This window comes from Ciconia boyciana, chromosome 6 (assembly GCF_034638445.1).
Source record: "Ciconia boyciana chromosome 6, ASM3463844v1, whole genome shotgun sequence".
NCBI lineage: Eukaryota > Metazoa > Chordata > Aves > Ciconiiformes > Ciconiidae > Ciconia > Ciconia boyciana.
The window spans coordinates 28,838,314-28,854,258 of record NC_132939.1 but is presented as its reverse complement, the minus strand read 5'-3'; the positions used below and the strand labels follow the sequence as shown (position 1 = coordinate 28,854,258).

At 44.8% G+C, this 15,945-nt stretch overlaps 1 protein-coding gene and 1 long non-coding RNA gene across 2 annotated transcripts; one reads left to right on the top strand and one right to left on the bottom strand.

Annotated features, from left to right (window-relative positions):
• Positions 1-3,318: 3,318 nt before the first annotated feature.
• On the top strand, positions 3,319-14,710 carry PPP1R14D (protein phosphatase 1 regulatory inhibitor subunit 14D). Its single transcript, XM_072865288.1, has 5 exons — positions 3,319-3,372; positions 7,431-7,921; positions 12,190-12,285; positions 12,499-12,531; positions 14,577-14,710. The coding sequence occupies exons 2-5, from the start codon at positions 7,739-7,741 to the stop codon at positions 14,643-14,645; spliced, it is 381 nt and encodes a 126-aa protein (XP_072721389.1). The 5' UTR covers positions 3,319-3,372; positions 7,431-7,738; the 3' UTR covers positions 14,646-14,710.
• LOC140653322 (uncharacterized) lies at positions 4,251-14,589 on the bottom strand. Its single transcript, XR_012043080.1, has 4 exons — positions 13,699-14,589; positions 6,429-6,544; positions 4,783-4,875; positions 4,251-4,625 (listed from the first exon to the last, which is right to left on the bottom strand). It is a non-coding gene; the product is annotated as an uncharacterized lncRNA (long non-coding RNA).
• Positions 14,711-15,945: the final 1,235 nt, after the last annotated feature.

The window sequence follows — 15,945 nt, the reverse complement described above, 5'->3', positions numbered from 1 at the left end:
CTGGTTTGGTATTTTTGTCTAACTGTCAATAATCCAATCTACCTCAGCAGCTGCGTTGTGTTACAAAATCTCTGTCAAGGGTTTCCTGCAAACCTGAAGGACGTGATGTCTCTTCTGCTTGTGCCAGGTAACATAACTCCTACAAATGCAAAGCTGGGAGGACTCCTTGATTGGCATCTCTAGCCCCTTTTTGGTTGGTGTTGTTTGTTTTTGGTTTTTTTTTTTTAATGTTTATGAAGGGATAAGCCCCTTCATAAGCTGATCAAGCCTAGCCTTTAGAGTAGGGGGTTTTAATAGCTTTTGCTGTGCTAATGTCCTGCTGCAAGGTTTTCTGCTGCTCACCCTAAAAGTATTTAAAGTTACTTTATATGCAGTTTTCTTGTGCAATACTGTCCTTTCATTTCAAAATCTTCTCTCCTTTTGTCTTCTTCAGCTGTATTTATTTTAGTGAAATCATATCCTAACTCAGTCTTCAGTTCGCTAGTGCAAGCAAGCCATGATCTTTCAATCACTTCTTTTATGGTGGAGTCTCCATTTCCCCTCTGTTATCCTAATGGCCTTTTTTCTGCACATTATCTAGTTTTGGGTTTTTTTATTGTTAAATATGTGTTACAGAATTCTATGCCACAGTCTAAAGAATGGATCACCATTACCAAGTATTTAATCTTTTCTCTCTCTGCTGGCAATATGTTGCTGAATGCATCTTGGGATCATATTAGTATTATTCATAGGCTCACTGCAGAGCCATCTTATGAACAGTACATGTTTTATGGATCTTGGTCTTGTTCTCTCTGCCATTTTCAGCTCATCAGCCCCCAGCTAAATTTTTTTGTGACAATTTCCTAAGTATGCGATCTTACTTTTAATATTCTCTATGTTCTTAAATTTGACACACTTTTTTCTGCTTAGCAGATGGGTCTGGCTTGTTTATTTTACCTTTAAAGATCACATTTTTGGTCCTCCACTGTAGGAGGGATGCATCCCACCTCTGTGCCAGTAGCACAGTTTCTAACTATGCCCAGTTTCTTCTGGAGAGGTTCAGTAATTAAAATTTTAATTGACATTAGTCCCAAGATCAAGGACTTCTACTAGGAACCTCTCTCTGCTGCAGCAGCTTTCCTTCCAACTCAGTAACTTACTCTTTGCTCTCCTAGCCTAGAAATCCCATAGCAGCCCTCGTCTTCTGCCAAACGAATAATTTCCCACGACTTCAGCTGAGCTGTGTGTTATTCATATTAGCATGAAGGGAAAGTAGGGTGTGTGACTTTATGACTTGGGAGTGTTTTTAAGGGGTCCTGAAACAGTGAGTCATCATTAAGGTTTGTCTGTCTTTGAGAAGTGTCTGCTCTCAGTCTGGCAATAACCATTCAGGAGATGACTCAGGGGGGTAAACCGCACCGTAGTTTAATATTTGACTAAGATTACAAGAGCTCTTAGACACGCATGGCTTGTAACAAACTCAGTGCAGGAGCCTGCGTCACCTGCCTTCTTGTGATTACTATGGAGACCCCAGCACCCATCGGCAGGTGGATGCCCACCTTCCAGAAGGAAGTGACCCCAGCAGGCAGAAAAATAAGGAAGGCTTGGTCCAGGTCCCCTTTGCCCTGCTGTGCAGCCCAGCTCCATGCCATCACCGTCTGCAATGACTTCCTGACAGCAGCTTGTCCCACCGGCTGCTGCAGACGAATCCATTCTGCTGCGCTTTACCTGGGAACAGCGCCATGTATAATTAACGCTTGGGAGACAGGTTGGCTTGCTTGCTTGCTTGTTTTGTTGTATTTCCCTCAGGTTAAACCTCCTGGTGTGGTTTAGGGGTGAGACCCACATCTAAGTGACGGCACAAAGATGTGGCAACAGAAGGAGACGGGGAGGGACCTCATGGGGCTGTGACTAACCTCTGGTCTTGTGGAATGAAGCAAGGGAAAGGATGACAGGATGCTGAGTCTTCCCAAGAGCCATTCCCATTGTATCAAGGGTAGCTTTGGGGAAGGGAGTTACGGTGAGGGTATATTGTTTCTTTGGGGAAGTTCTTGTCTACAGTCCTGCATGGCACTGGCTTTTATTTTAATGTTGCTGGTCAAGGTAAACCCTTAAGGGCAGGAGCCCTGGGAAAGGAAGAAGGGAAAATGCTGTTGAGGCTAGTTACACCAAGAAAGTATCTGCATTTTTGTCTTGTCTATGCTAGGCTTCTACAGACAGATAGGTATGGAAATGTGAAGCAAAGAACCTTCAATTTGCAGGAACTAGAATAAACTTAACATTTCCCATTGAAGTCCCCATAGGCAACCTGAGCTGTTCTTTACAGCACCTGTGAGTGGAACAGGATTGGCCATGGAGTTCCCCACAGCCTCTCCTTCTCCATCACTTCCTACAGTGACTGCATCCCTGGGAACCTTCTGACTTTCAACACCTTCGGGCCAGCTGCCAGTGCCTCCCGCGAAAGGCTGCTCTCCCCTGTGTTTGTAGATGGCGATTTCCCTGCAGGTGTGAGCAGTACAGTCCCTGCAAGTGTAATTGCACCCTTTCAAGGGGATCAGGTCACAATAAACTTCTTGGTGCAAGAACTAGACAGACAGCCTCTGCAAACCTGAAATGTTGAAAGCAGGCTGGAAAACAAGGAAGATCCCCTTCATCTGTTCAGCCAGTGCTTCTCTTGTCTCCAACTCTACCGTTCAAGGACTTGCTGAAACCTCTGTGCCACAAGAAAACACTGATAATGCTTTCGGTGCCACAGGCCTCTTTCTGTAGGGAAACAGCAAAGCAATGCAAGAGGGAGGGCAGCAAAACAACATGGACAGGTTTTCAAAGATCCCCAAATAATCCATTTGGCATCTAATTCATGTTGTCAGCGTCACCTAAGTATTCAAGGGGAGGGGGAGCTTCCTCCTCAGTGGAGATGCTTGCTCATCCCACTGCCTACATGGGCACAGATAAGCAGAATTACTTGCTTAAATAAGGAGAGTCCAGGCTTTGCTATGCCTCTGGTGTGCCAAAGCAGTAAGTACAACTATTTCTCATTTAGCCTTCTCAGCTGCTGATGAGCCATTAGCCTTTACACTTCACTTGACTGCCAGTAACAGAGGCAGGAGGGAGGGCGGGCACGCAGGCTAGCTCATCTGACCTCTTATTGCTGAGACCTGTCTGTTTTCTGGGGTGGTGCCAAATAGTGCAATTTTGGGTTGATCAGTCAAATACTAAGTTGGGAAATGTTTTCCTCTGTCTCTTGGCATTCGTCCTTCTCACTGCCCTTTCATTGCCTTATGAAAGGTGAGACTATCGGGGGAGAGAAGTAAGACTGATTACCGACCACCTGACTGAAGAATATATAGGCTCCTCTCCGCATGCTGGTGAGAAGGTAGCAGTACTGCCCAGGTGAGAGGTGGGGACTGTGTGAGCTGGAAACCCCTGGCTGCTTCCTTAAGTGTCTGGGAGTTGAAGGCGAGGGATGATGTGCTCTCCCTCTTCTTGCTAGAGCTCTGGGGCAATGGTGTAGCCTTTTTGGTTTCCACGCTCCTGTGGAGACACTGGGGGATGAGGGAGGTGGATGAGGGATATCAAGATGTGGGTGTACTGGGGTTGCTCACACAAGGCTCTGGATTTTTTTAAATCTCCAGCCCTGGCTACATTTTCTGACCCACACAACTTTTTTCTGTGCCTGTTCCTGCTCACAGGAGGGTGCAGAACCTCTTTACCTTGTGGCGTCAATGTAGTATTGATACAGTCACCTCTGCTGTCTTCCCTGGTTTAATTTGTGTTAACTACCATGTTTGCAAACACAGGGAAAGTGATTATTTTCTAAAACAGGTGGAGAGTGGCTTCTGGCTGGCTTGAAGGGAAACGTTCCTCTCTAGGCTGGGACCCAAGGGAAAGGAGCCGACCTGGTTCTCTGGAAAGATGAGCTGGGGCCCTCCTGAATTATTGAGCACGCACCACAGTCATCAGCTCAGAGAGAAAGAGAAGCACCAGCTTAGGTCACAGCTGTGGGATGGAGGTTATTAGCTTCAAGACCAGAGGAGTGTAACCGGCTCTGCCTCATGCACTTGGTTGCTCTGCTGCCTGGATCAGCATCACAGCTGCTTGGCACTATGATGCAGATGCTCAGCTTGGTTTGGTGGCCCTCTCTGGGGTCATAGACAGTCACAAAAGCCCATCTCAACAGTATCGAATCCCCCCACTCCTTTCAAAGGCAAAACCTCATTCTTAGAGCAGGCCTGGAGGAGCAGCAATCCCAGGTCACACACACGGAAACTGAGGCGCAGTGTTTCAGTCTAACACTCAAATGTGTTGGCCACGTTTAAACCCCCTTTATTCACCTACACAAATGATAAGCAGATTTGGAGAGGACATGATCACCAGCAGCTGCAGCAGGAGGTCCATTGGAGCTTATGTGTGCGCAGCTCTAGTGAAAAAACAGGGTGTCTGATTAGATGACTTAGTTGCCCAAGTATATGTGTTTGCTTCTGAAATTTTGGTCCAGGTTGTATGCCCAAGGCTATAAGGAGAGATAAGTAGGTTGAAAACAAGATCTTATCTCCCAGCCATGCCTGAGATCTCTGAGATCCCCCGCTGTGCATGTCCAAACAAAATTGTGAATGTCCTTCTGTCCCTTTGGCCACCTGAATCTGCTGTGATGTGAGAAAAGGACAGGATGGGGTGCAGCACTATGAAGAGAGTCATGCAGCTGCTTCTTGTTTGGCAGCAGCTGGCACTTACCAGCACTGGCAGGTGGCTGGTGCACCCGTAGGAGATGCTGCCCCGTTCAAAGGGGACAATATCACTTACCCTGTATGAGGCACCCAATCCTGTGCCTGCAGGAACTTCTACCACACCCTCATGGAGTGATCTTGCACACAGTCTTTTTGCTTCTTCCTCTTGCTTTAACGATAGATTAAAATAGTTTATTACTGGAGGAGGCCTACTTTATCTGTAAATGTTTATTTCTATATTGCCACCTTCTCATTACAAAGAGTTTATGACTAAGCTCATATAAGCCAAAGCAGTATGATGAACATCCTGTAATCTGGCTCATTTTGGCTTGCAGCTTTCCTGAGAGGGCCTCTGACACCCCCCTCTCAATGTCTTATTCTGTTGTAGGGTGACACTGATAGAGCCAGCACGAGGGCACCAGGGGCTGCTTATTACTTTGTTGATAGAGTACAGATGTGGGCTGAGTCTGCCTGTGGACCTCTTCAGATGTGGTATCTCAGCGTATTGCTCACGCTCAAGTGAGGTTACAAGTCAACAGCAGCTCAAGCTGTTTGAAGAGCCGTTAGGGCTGGTTATATCCCCTTTCCCTCTTCCTCACACCTATCCTGTGACCTCTGGATCCTTCATAAATTCAACTATGCTAGCAGAAGATTAACAGGGCAAACCCAATCTTTGATGTAGAATTGAACTGAACTGCTCAACGAAGAGCACCAGAGTCAGCACTGGGGATGGAGGAAGGGGGTAACTTCCCTGCCAGCCCTTCAGCCGCTGCAAATTTTTGGACTGACTCAGGGATGCCAGGTAGCTTCTCTTATAAGTCTGGTCCTCTTTCTCTGGTCTTAATGCTAGCCTGTCTGGAGTTCCTCGGGACCAAAGAAAACATAGGTTGTTTTCCCCTGTTAAAAAATGTCAGTCCTTGAACACCAAAATAGAGCACTTCTATTTGGAGACGGGAACTTGACACCTGGCAGTGTGTGTCCTTTGGTCCAGAGTTACCTTGTGAAAATCTGCCTGTGTTGGGCCAGCATATTAACCTTTGAAAAGTCAATAGTTGTAAACACATTAGAAGATGTTCAATGGGTTTGCAAGGTTTCTAACAGTTAAGAATCTGAAGAATCTGCACTCACTGAGTATGCTCTGAACCTCTCACAACATGGATTTTTCTGGGAAATTTTGGTCTAAATAAGACAGCTTTAGGAGTGAGATTAGACGGAGGATACAGCCAAGCAGTGAGGAAAAATGGGTAAAGCTGCTTAAAGTAGATAGCTGACAGTTGTCTTCTGAATAGAAATTTTAGGCTGTCTGAAAAGCAGAGGAGATTATATCAGTTTCAGGTATACTTCAATACTTTATCCCTCACTGATGTGGAAGCAAGTTTCAGGATCAGCATTTTGTAGAATTTTCCATCAGAAAAGGCTTTTATTTTTTGCTCAAATTCAGGATGAAAAAAAGGGCTGGAATGGCCCTGCCCATTTTTCTATCCCCCTTTGTACAAGATGTTGCTGGCTGGCTGTACCACCATCCCTCTGGGCACAGGAATGTGGCTTTGGCAGGGGGACTGGGTATGACTTCCAGAGGAGACCAGCCCCCCTGCAGACTGCCCCATGCTGCCCGGCAGCAGCTATCAGTGGGAGAAGGGTTGGTTGCTTTTCCTTTGATTTATCTAGCTCTTGGTCTCCAAACTGGAAGTACCTTGGCTGCCAGGAGCAGCTGAGACTTACTTGCTTTTTCCACATAAATCATGAGACTGGGGTTGTTGGATCTGCTTCATGATGGAGGGTCTCAGCTGGTTTGTCCATTCGATAGGGCATGTCCCTGGGCAGGTCGCCGGAGAGCTCTGGGAACAGATGAATAAAGAGGTGTGATACAGCATCTAGAGGGAATGCAGGTGTCCCAGTGTCCTGGCACCCCATAATCACAGCCAGCCTGACTTCGGTTCCTCTGAACAGTGCTGCTCACACGTATGCTTCTAAACTGGCATCGGGCAATAATGCTGCAGACCTTTAACCTGTCTTCCAGTAAGAAAGGGATTGTAAACCAAGCAATGATAATATATAGTATGATAGCAATTTATGATGCTTCAGCAGGTGAACTTGTTTACCATGAATACTTTCCTCTGGGAAGGAGATGGTGCTATATCCCTAGACAGGCCTTCTCCTGCAGTGTCATCATGTCAAATACTGTACTTTTTTAAATAAGAGCGCAGATATTTTATCTCAGAAGCACCTTGCTCAAATGATCTCAAATTCAAGCCACTGGGATTTCTACAGAAATTTTTGAGAAAGCTGGAATAAATTTACAGATTGTAGAACAATGTAAAATGGGACTGCTGAGTCCAAGTTTGGCTTTCAGTCTTACTGACCTAGTATTCCCACTCTTGTAAAATAGTGGATGTAGTCACCTGACTCCAGACCACTTCTCCTTATCTGCACTGGGTCCAGTGCTTTAGCTGGAAAATGCCAAATATACCATTTCAATGGGTGCTAAACCCTGTAGCTGCAGGCAAAGCAATTTACAGGGGCTCGTGGAGCTTGAACACAGCAGGATTCAATGCATTATGTATGGATCAGCCCCCTGGAATTGCACATGCACGTAAGCGATGCCTGTAGGAAAACAGTAATTTAAAACCTCCTTCTTCCCCACCTCTTGGAGCTGACTTGCGTTAAATATTAACAAACTTGGTTCATCAATTCCCTGGTTCACTTGGCTTCTTTTAACAACAGATGTTATTACAACAACTCCTCTGCCTGCCTCCCTGCTCCTGTCAGCACAGCCGATGGTGAAACCCAAGAATCTGCTGCTGTAACTCTGCCTGCAGAGCCTGGCTGCTGCCCCAGCCGTGTGGTCTCCCCCACCTCTCTCCCTGGGATCACCAATGCTGCCCGCCTTCGGCATCTGTGAGTGGCTTGTGCTGTGAGCCACTAGTTGCAAAGAGGCCTTGGTTAAAGGAGACAGAGAAAAGGAGTGAGGGAGCCCACAGAAAGGCGAGTTCCTGCCATCAGAGGAGGAGGAGGAGGAAGAAGAGGTGAGCATGGCCAGCAACTCCAGCACGCTGCCCCGGGTGACTTTCCAGACGCCAGAGAAACCTGGGGAGGAATCATCACACAGGAAACTGGGCAAGTTAACCATAAAGTACAACCGCAAAGACCTACAGCGCTGGCTAGACCTGGAGGAATGGATCAACACCCAGCTGCAGGAGCTGTACCAATGCCGGGTGAGTAGCTGGGGCAAATCAGCCCCTCACTCATCAGGTGAGTAGGACTAGAGGCCCTGAGTGCTGGGACAGAAGTTTGCTTGCTCTGCCTTACTGGAAATAGCTTCTCAGCTTCATTAGGTATCTTATTTCCACCTGCTACAGCACTCTGTCTGACCGGTGTGTCTGCAGTCAGAGAAGCTTGCACTGACACAATCCAGCTAGCTTTAAACTGCCTGGTCCTGCACCTGCTTGGGGGGTGTAGCTATTGCTCAGCACGAGCAGAACCTAGAGATGTACAAACCCGGGATGCTTCTTGTTGCTGAGCTCCGTGTGGTGAGTGGCTTTGCTGCAAGCAGTATCTAAGCTAGCTGGGTTAGAGTTACCGGTGTATCCTTGTTCTTTTTGGTTACAACAGTGTAGCTGCTGTTTGAATGAGACACTCCGGATAATGCTGTACCTGTAGCTGCAGAGTCTGGACACTTTACTGGCAGCAGGGGAAGAAAGAAAAAAAATACATGCTCAAATGTAGAGATCTTATGCCTTCATCTTCACGAATCCCCAGAGCTGTCTTCCTTGCCTGAGATTCCCTTTGCACTAGGATCAGTCCCTCCTAAATTCTTCCTGCTGATCTGAGAGCTGTCCCACTAAGAAACATCCAGGAGTGCCTAGGTCCAGCACCTGAATGGTACCAGTCTTTATTTGAGCTGTTGCAGGGTACATGACATTTTTTCTTCAGGGCGGTGTGACATTTAAGTCAAGTTCCAGCACTGTCTGGATACACTGGAAGTTTAACCTGGTAGTATCACTTCTATTCATATTTTGTGCTTAGATGGATGGCACTTACACTGGGAGCTTTCAGAAGGGATAGTGCTTTTCCATGTTTGAGATAATTCCTTTGGAGTGTGGTACAGGAAAAGGTGAAAGGATTTCCCACATTGTACATTGTGGTCTTAACCCATTTAAATAGCTTGACTAATGGTTTTGCTTTTTTCTGTAGGGCAATGGCTGATGCAGTAAGAGAACGTAGCTTTCTTGACTTACAACCCAGTACATCTTCCAACAGAAGACATAGATGCATTAGCAAATTATGTAAAACAGCTTATTCATGTCCTGGATGGGGACGGACTAAATGAACTGTCGAGCCCTTTCTGCCCTGTTTTCTGTATTTGCACGCCAGCACAGCATTAAGCACTTGTTTGAGATACAAGGAAAAAAGAGCTGATGATTGCTTAAAGTTTTCCACTCTGAGCATCAGCAGTCTCAAATTGCAATCAACAGTGGAAGTGGACGTGTTAGAACAGCCCAGGAAAGGCAATTTTTGTGCTATATGCCGTGATGGTACAGAGATGCTTTTGCCTGCCCAGGCTGATTTTCTGGGCCTGAGAGCCATAGAACGGTGTCAGCTCCACAGCTGAAGAGCCAAACTTCAGGAACTGTCTCTGTGGCTGTCTTTATTATTGTTGTTGCTGTTGTTTATTATTATCATCATTATTATAATCATTTTCTGTGAGACTGTTTCCTGTTTGATATTTGTGGGAATGTACCAGGTTCTCATGCCATGTTGGGAGAGAAAACCAGTTAATTTCTGTTTTAATCTGCCATATGCAAAGAACATGCAGCAGAAAACAAATATGGAGAAAAAGGTCCTTCCTTCAGTCGCAAATGCATGGCTCCTCTGAAAATGAGTGTATTACTGCTCCTGTTCTGTTAATTAACATTCTTAGACTTCCCCAACAATTTTATAGCTTGTTTAGTAAAAATGACAAAGGATAACAGCTCATAATCTCTTCAAGACTTAATTGTGAATTTCCACTTGTTTTCTATAGTTTATAAAATGATAGTAATAAATTCTCAGCTGTATCTTAGGCCTCTTGATAATGCATTATGAAACATTATATAGTGTACATAGGAGCAGATGTTCTTGCTAGACCTAGTCAGACAGGCAAAATTCAGCGTGTCTGCAAAGTGCTAGCGTGGTGGTCCTGGTGAGTGAAGGCTGTTCAAAAGAACAGCGGCAGTGACAGTGTCGCTTGCCAGCCATGCCTGCACTGGCATTTAAGGGACTGTCCCTGGTAGCTCAGTTCAGAGAGCCCTTAGCCTGACTGTTGAGATTTGCCAGAGATAAGCAAGGAGAATGGCTGCTGCTTTGAGTAACAGAACGTATTGCCCTTTGGGCAATTACTGCAGTTTTAAAGAGATGGTTTGGGGTTTGTTTTTTTTTTGAGATAGACGAGAAGCACTTGGTACCACCAGTAACATGACCCAAGATGAGGGTCCCTGTGTGCTACTCTTACTTGGACAAGTCTACAGATGTACACTTGTAAAGGTGTCAGAAAAAACAAGTCAGGTTACTTTATCACTTCTGGTTTTCTGAGAATTAGGAGCTGTTTACTGTCATCAGAGTAGCTGCCCAAAGGGGATATTTTTTTCCCTACTACAAAATCCCAGAAGGCACAAGTGAGAAATCCAGCCATGCCCTTACAGGAACAGATTGCCAGGGGATTGCCTTTGCTAGCACCTCTCCAGCACAACAGGTTTCCCAGCTTCCTGGTGTATTTGGGCCAACCTAAGAGATTTGCTACCAGGAACTACATAACATGATGCTGTACCAGGTCAGAGACTGTTAATAGGGTACAACAGGGGGTTACATAGGATCTTTTCAAATAAATACGTGTGCCACACTAAATTACTTGTAATCACCCAGGTGTCCAGGAGGTCCTCCTGCTCTCCTCTGGGCATTGTGGCAAGACTATTTAGTTAGCCCTGCTAGTCTGGGCTTCCTTGGATCCATCGACTTCCATTATATTGTCTCTTTGTCGGCGTCTTCCTTTGCTCCACCTGCCCTTGGCAGTGCAACGTTCCTCAGTGTCTTCCACAAACCCATGTGATAGAGTCAGAATAAACAGCATTGCAGATTCAAATGCCAGCAAGGTTACTTCAAACATCGCCTCCTGATACAGATAATCCGAATGATATACTGTTTACTGTCATGAGGCTTTTTTGCAACAAAACTAAGACTCGGGAGACAATTTTGATTTTCAAGATGATTCCCTGCACGTGGAAGCCAGAACACCATCCACAGTAGGACCAGAAAGCCATAGGGAGTTCCTACCCTGTCTCACCCTCCTGGCCTATTTTGCTTGTTAGGCCAGAAACAAAGTCAGGCTGGATCAACACCTGTTGTCTAAACAGTCACATGAAAACTATTACTTTTAAGAAGAAATGCTGTCTGGGTCACAGTACAATATATTTAACTGTGGTTTATTACATATTCTCAAGTCAGCTGCATAACAAAGCTGAACAAAGGTTTTCTACTTCCTCTCTGACTTGGTATCAGAGGCTGCTCAGAACAAGCTTCTTTTTTCCCCGTAAGTATTGCCTTTATTGTTTAATGTTTTACACACACATCCATAAATGCTACCCAGCAATCACATACTGCACTGTTTACTCAGTATCCTTATTCTGCTGATTACTATGTTAAAATATCACTAGTGTTGTGTTGTCAAAGATTCATTTTGCAAATACATTGGAAACAACAGCCTGCTCTCCTTACAGTCTTGTAGAGACATGTGGAGCTAAAATGTGTCTGTGATCAAGTTTACAAATATTTCCAGCTAGCACCCCCATGCATTACAAGATTATTACTCCAATCACCAAAGCCTGGGGTCTCTCTTACATTAAAGGAGACTATTATATCCCTCTTATGTCTGTTAGAGAAAGCTGGCAAAGCATTGTTAGGCCTTTCAAAAGCTTAATTGTTTTTCTCTCCATTACTGTAAAAAGCCTTAGTATAAATACCAACTATGTGAATGTATTTAGCCTAAAAGTCTAAAATCGCGTTGTATTAGTTATGCCTCTCAAAGATTACGCCCGCTGGATTTCTGTTTGGTAAACACTTGTGCACAATCTTCATAGATGAGGATTGTCCCAGGCTGGCTTACATTGCATTGCAGTTGGCAATTGCAGTTGGATATTCTTGAAAGGGTCTTCCCATGATGGACGACAATCCCTGAGCAGTGGTATCAAGAGTTGAGGTGTGAAAAGATGAAGAATGTGTACATCGGGATGTGTGGCTGTAGCAGACACCACAGAGGGGATGGAATCTGTGCCCTCTTTATAAGAACTTCCTTATTTTGAGATTATTTCTATCTTGACCTCAACTTTGCAGCATAGTTTTACTGTAACTAGTTCCTTCTCAGCTGCTCAGTTCTTTAAAGATGGCCTCTAGAGTTCTTAGAATTTTGAAGGTTTATTAATTGTGGTTTGGGTTTTTTTTTCCTTTTTAGCTAAGAGAGGAAACAGACGCAGAAGCTCCTGAACCACAAATTGATCTTGAAGATCTCCTGGAGGTCCCTAATGAAGAACTGAAATTAAAACTACAGGTCAGATAGAGGGACTTGGTGACTCTAAGTTAGGGACTTCCTTCATAAAGAGAAGTAGTGGTGTGTGGGGTACAAAATATGTGTATTCAGTGTTGCATGATGCTTCCCTGTGTCTTAGACTGTCAAATATAGTAAAATTCTATACCCTTTTTGGAGGGAGGGAAGAATAGGTCAACTCATAAAATACTAAAATGACTCCTCTTTGGTTTTTAGGAAATCCTCCATGAGTGCTCCAGCCCGACAGAGGTGAGTGAAGCACCATCAATAGGTTATACTGTGCTGTAAGAGTGTGTCTTTGTTGCTGCTTGGCTGAATAGCTAAGATATTACTATGCCTAACATGACATTGGAGATTTGTTTAATTCCCAATGGGAGGTGTTGGCCACTTTATTCTGCTGTGTTAGAAAAATACATGTAAATCTACATGGGTGAGCTGAAAGCGGAGCAGTGGAGCAAATAAGGAATTACACTTTAGAACCAAAGAAAGTTCATTCCATGTTTTGGATGTCCTAAGCTGACCAAGCTGAGTTGCTATTTGGTCCTCAGTGTAGAAAAGCCATAGACAGTGATACAGCTCACATAACCATCTTGCACACTGTTACCTAAATGCATTCTTAGCTTAAACCACTCTAGTGTTATGAGTGAGAGAAACGTAGGATGGCCCTCGGATTGGATGGGGCAGATAATTGTTGAGCAGTGGCCACGTAAGTTAGTTTTACATGAGTTTTTTTCCCATGTGAACTTTACAAGTACTGGTTTTGAGTTAGAGAGTTAAAGAAATCCCACAAGCTGTCACAATGTCCAAAGGAGTGGAGCCCAATACTTTGCAGTGTAGTGCATGCACCGTACAGCAATTACCTTCACTGCACTGCTTAGCTGTGCAAAATAGGGTCCCCCATCACTGCTTCAGTCACATGCATTGCATGTGAACATTGTGCTTGGACATCATTCATCAGTCTCCCCATCTTATTGAGCCTATGTAGCTGTACAGTGATGAACATACAGAAAATGATGTGGATGCACAACTATCATTGAAATTAAACTCAGCTGTAGCAATCATTACAGATAGTCTCCTAGCTGCGGTTCAGCAGACAAGGCTGGCAATAGGGAAATAGTTTTCAGAGTGTCTGAATTTCAGATTTTAGGCAAGAACCCCACACTCCCAGAGAGATAACTGAAAAGAGTTTGCTCTACTGATCTGTAAGCCATGAAAGTGTTTTGCGGACAGCATGGTACTTGCTAACTACAGATACGGCTGCCCCATTGGCAAAAATATGTACTTTCACCCTGGTGATCTTGAATCCAGTCCCCTTGAAAGATCACAGCAGCGTATTTGCAGAAAGCAGACAGAGGAAACAAACTGGTTTCCTCTAAAGGACTGACTAAAAAGGTATGTATGATCCTACGCATTTACTTCCAGAGCATGCTGTGGCAGGCAACCTCTGATCACCCAAGTGAGGGAGCTGGGCTTCCACACAGCACAAACGGTAACAAGCTGCAATACTTCCAGTGACCTTGCATAATTACAAGGACATGCAGCTATCTCTTTGGGTGAAGAAAGGCTGCACACTCCTTTATGGTGATGTTACTTGTTATGCAGGGTAAAATTTGCACTACTCATGTTGGCTTCTGCTTGGAATAACCAGATGGTCCAGTTTAGTTCATAGTCCTTGGCTGTGTCAGCAAAGTAGTCGGGGTTTATCTCCATTAACTGCTCATCTATCTGCTCTGCCTGTCCTCAATCCCTGCTCCAGGTTATCATTAGTCCTGTGTGTGTTTTGCACCACCTCTTCTCGCCAGCTACTTCCTTGTAGAATTGGCACAGCTCCGAGATGGTTTGCAATCCACAACGTGGAGCTTTACAGGTTCAACAAGAGGGACAGCTTGCTTTGCCCTAGATTGGGAGGGCAGCAGAAGTGGGCAGGAGGTTATGGTGGCAACAGGAAGCAGTGGAACCTAACAGAGGACAACAGCATCCTGAGGTCATCTCAAGGTGGAAAAAGCAGGTATCTGGGATGAAGAGGGGCAGGTTGGCTCCTGGGGAGAAAGTAAACATGGCTGCTCCAGAGGGAGACAGGGGAAGGGAAGTAGAGGGGCTTTTAGACCCTTCTCATCCATCAAAAGGTCTCCTTTCTTAAGCTAAAAGATAGGTTTGCTCAATACACATAAAAATTCTGGTTTCTGCTCAACACAAAGGCGAATGTGGGAATAATGGAAGCGCCGTAATACTCTTTGGGCTGGTGAGCACTGGAATTAACATGACATCCTTCTTCAAACAATTCTCCATTGTAGGACTTCATTACGGAATTGCTTAGTCGATTGAAAGGTCTCCGGAGAGTCACCAGTCCTCAGAAGAAATGACCTTGCCCACATGGAAGACCCAGCTTTGGTCACAAGGAAATGTGTACCTTCCCCACAAAAACCAGGATCAGCAACATCACTTCAGAATATGTTTAGGACTTACTGTTATTGAGAAACTTCACCAAGTTTGTGAACTTTGTACCAGTGGTTTGAAGTCTCCGCTCCTTCCAGATCTACGCACACAGCAGGGAGAGAGCTTGTATGTTTTCCTGATTCTTACAGGGCATGTTCACCTGGGGAACAGGACAAGATGTTCTTCCTTTAGTTTCTTCTAGGAATTTCCATGCTGGCTGAGGAGCACTGAATACAATTCTCAGGAGCTCATCAAGACTTCTTTCTTTCCATCCACTGCAAGGAAAACAAGGCATTGGTTATCACTCATTCATCAACACGGAAAATCAGTTACTGTTAAGCTGCACCCTGTTTCAGTCTGGCTGGGACCCAGCTGTGATCTCCTGCCTGTTACTGCTGTACCTGACTCTACAACATTGCACATACTTTTGTAAGTCTTATTGTTGTTATTCATGAAGGTTGGACAGAAAATACACAGTAGGATGGAAGGAAAATGCTCAAGTGCACCTGGTCTACTTAAGGGGAAGTTAGTGAAACAGCTGCTAAAGCTAATAGAAGAGAGATTGTTTTTCCTTTTTTGTGGAATTTAGGACTTAATGATTTAGAAGCATCTTCTAAAGGAGCAAGGTCTGGGATTGGTTTTTCTTATCATTTAAAAAGATGTTGGAAAAATGCTTATTTTGTACATTAAAACAGAGAAAACCAGCTGTGCACTGCTTGCTTTTGCTCTCTTTTTAAACACTAAAGAAAAACGGAAGTGAAAAAATACCTGCTTCCAATTTCCCTGCAGGGAGCATCTTGGAGCAAGTCTTTTGCAGACAGGTAGGTCTCACACGTGAGAAGTGAAGTAGGACACATTGTCTTGCTGCACAAACTCTTCTGGCTACAAGTAACATGTGGCTGGAAAAATACAGAGGAAACTACATCCAGCCTCTCAGCACGTCAGTAACTTGACACGTGTGGCTAGGAAGTAAGACAGCAAATAGAGGCTGATTGCTTAGGCAGAGCAGACTCTCACATTATGTCCTGCCCCTACGCTCTCATGCTGGCCACTCAAACACAAGAGAGTTGCTGAGTCACATCCAGAGGGGCTCCTATGTACCAGTATGTTCAAGGCTAGCTTTTGAATACGTTTTGTCAGATAGGGACAGACGGGGCCAACTGTGGAACAAAAGGGACATGGAGGTTAGCTAACAAACAAGAACTCTTGGGCTAGGCCAGTAATATC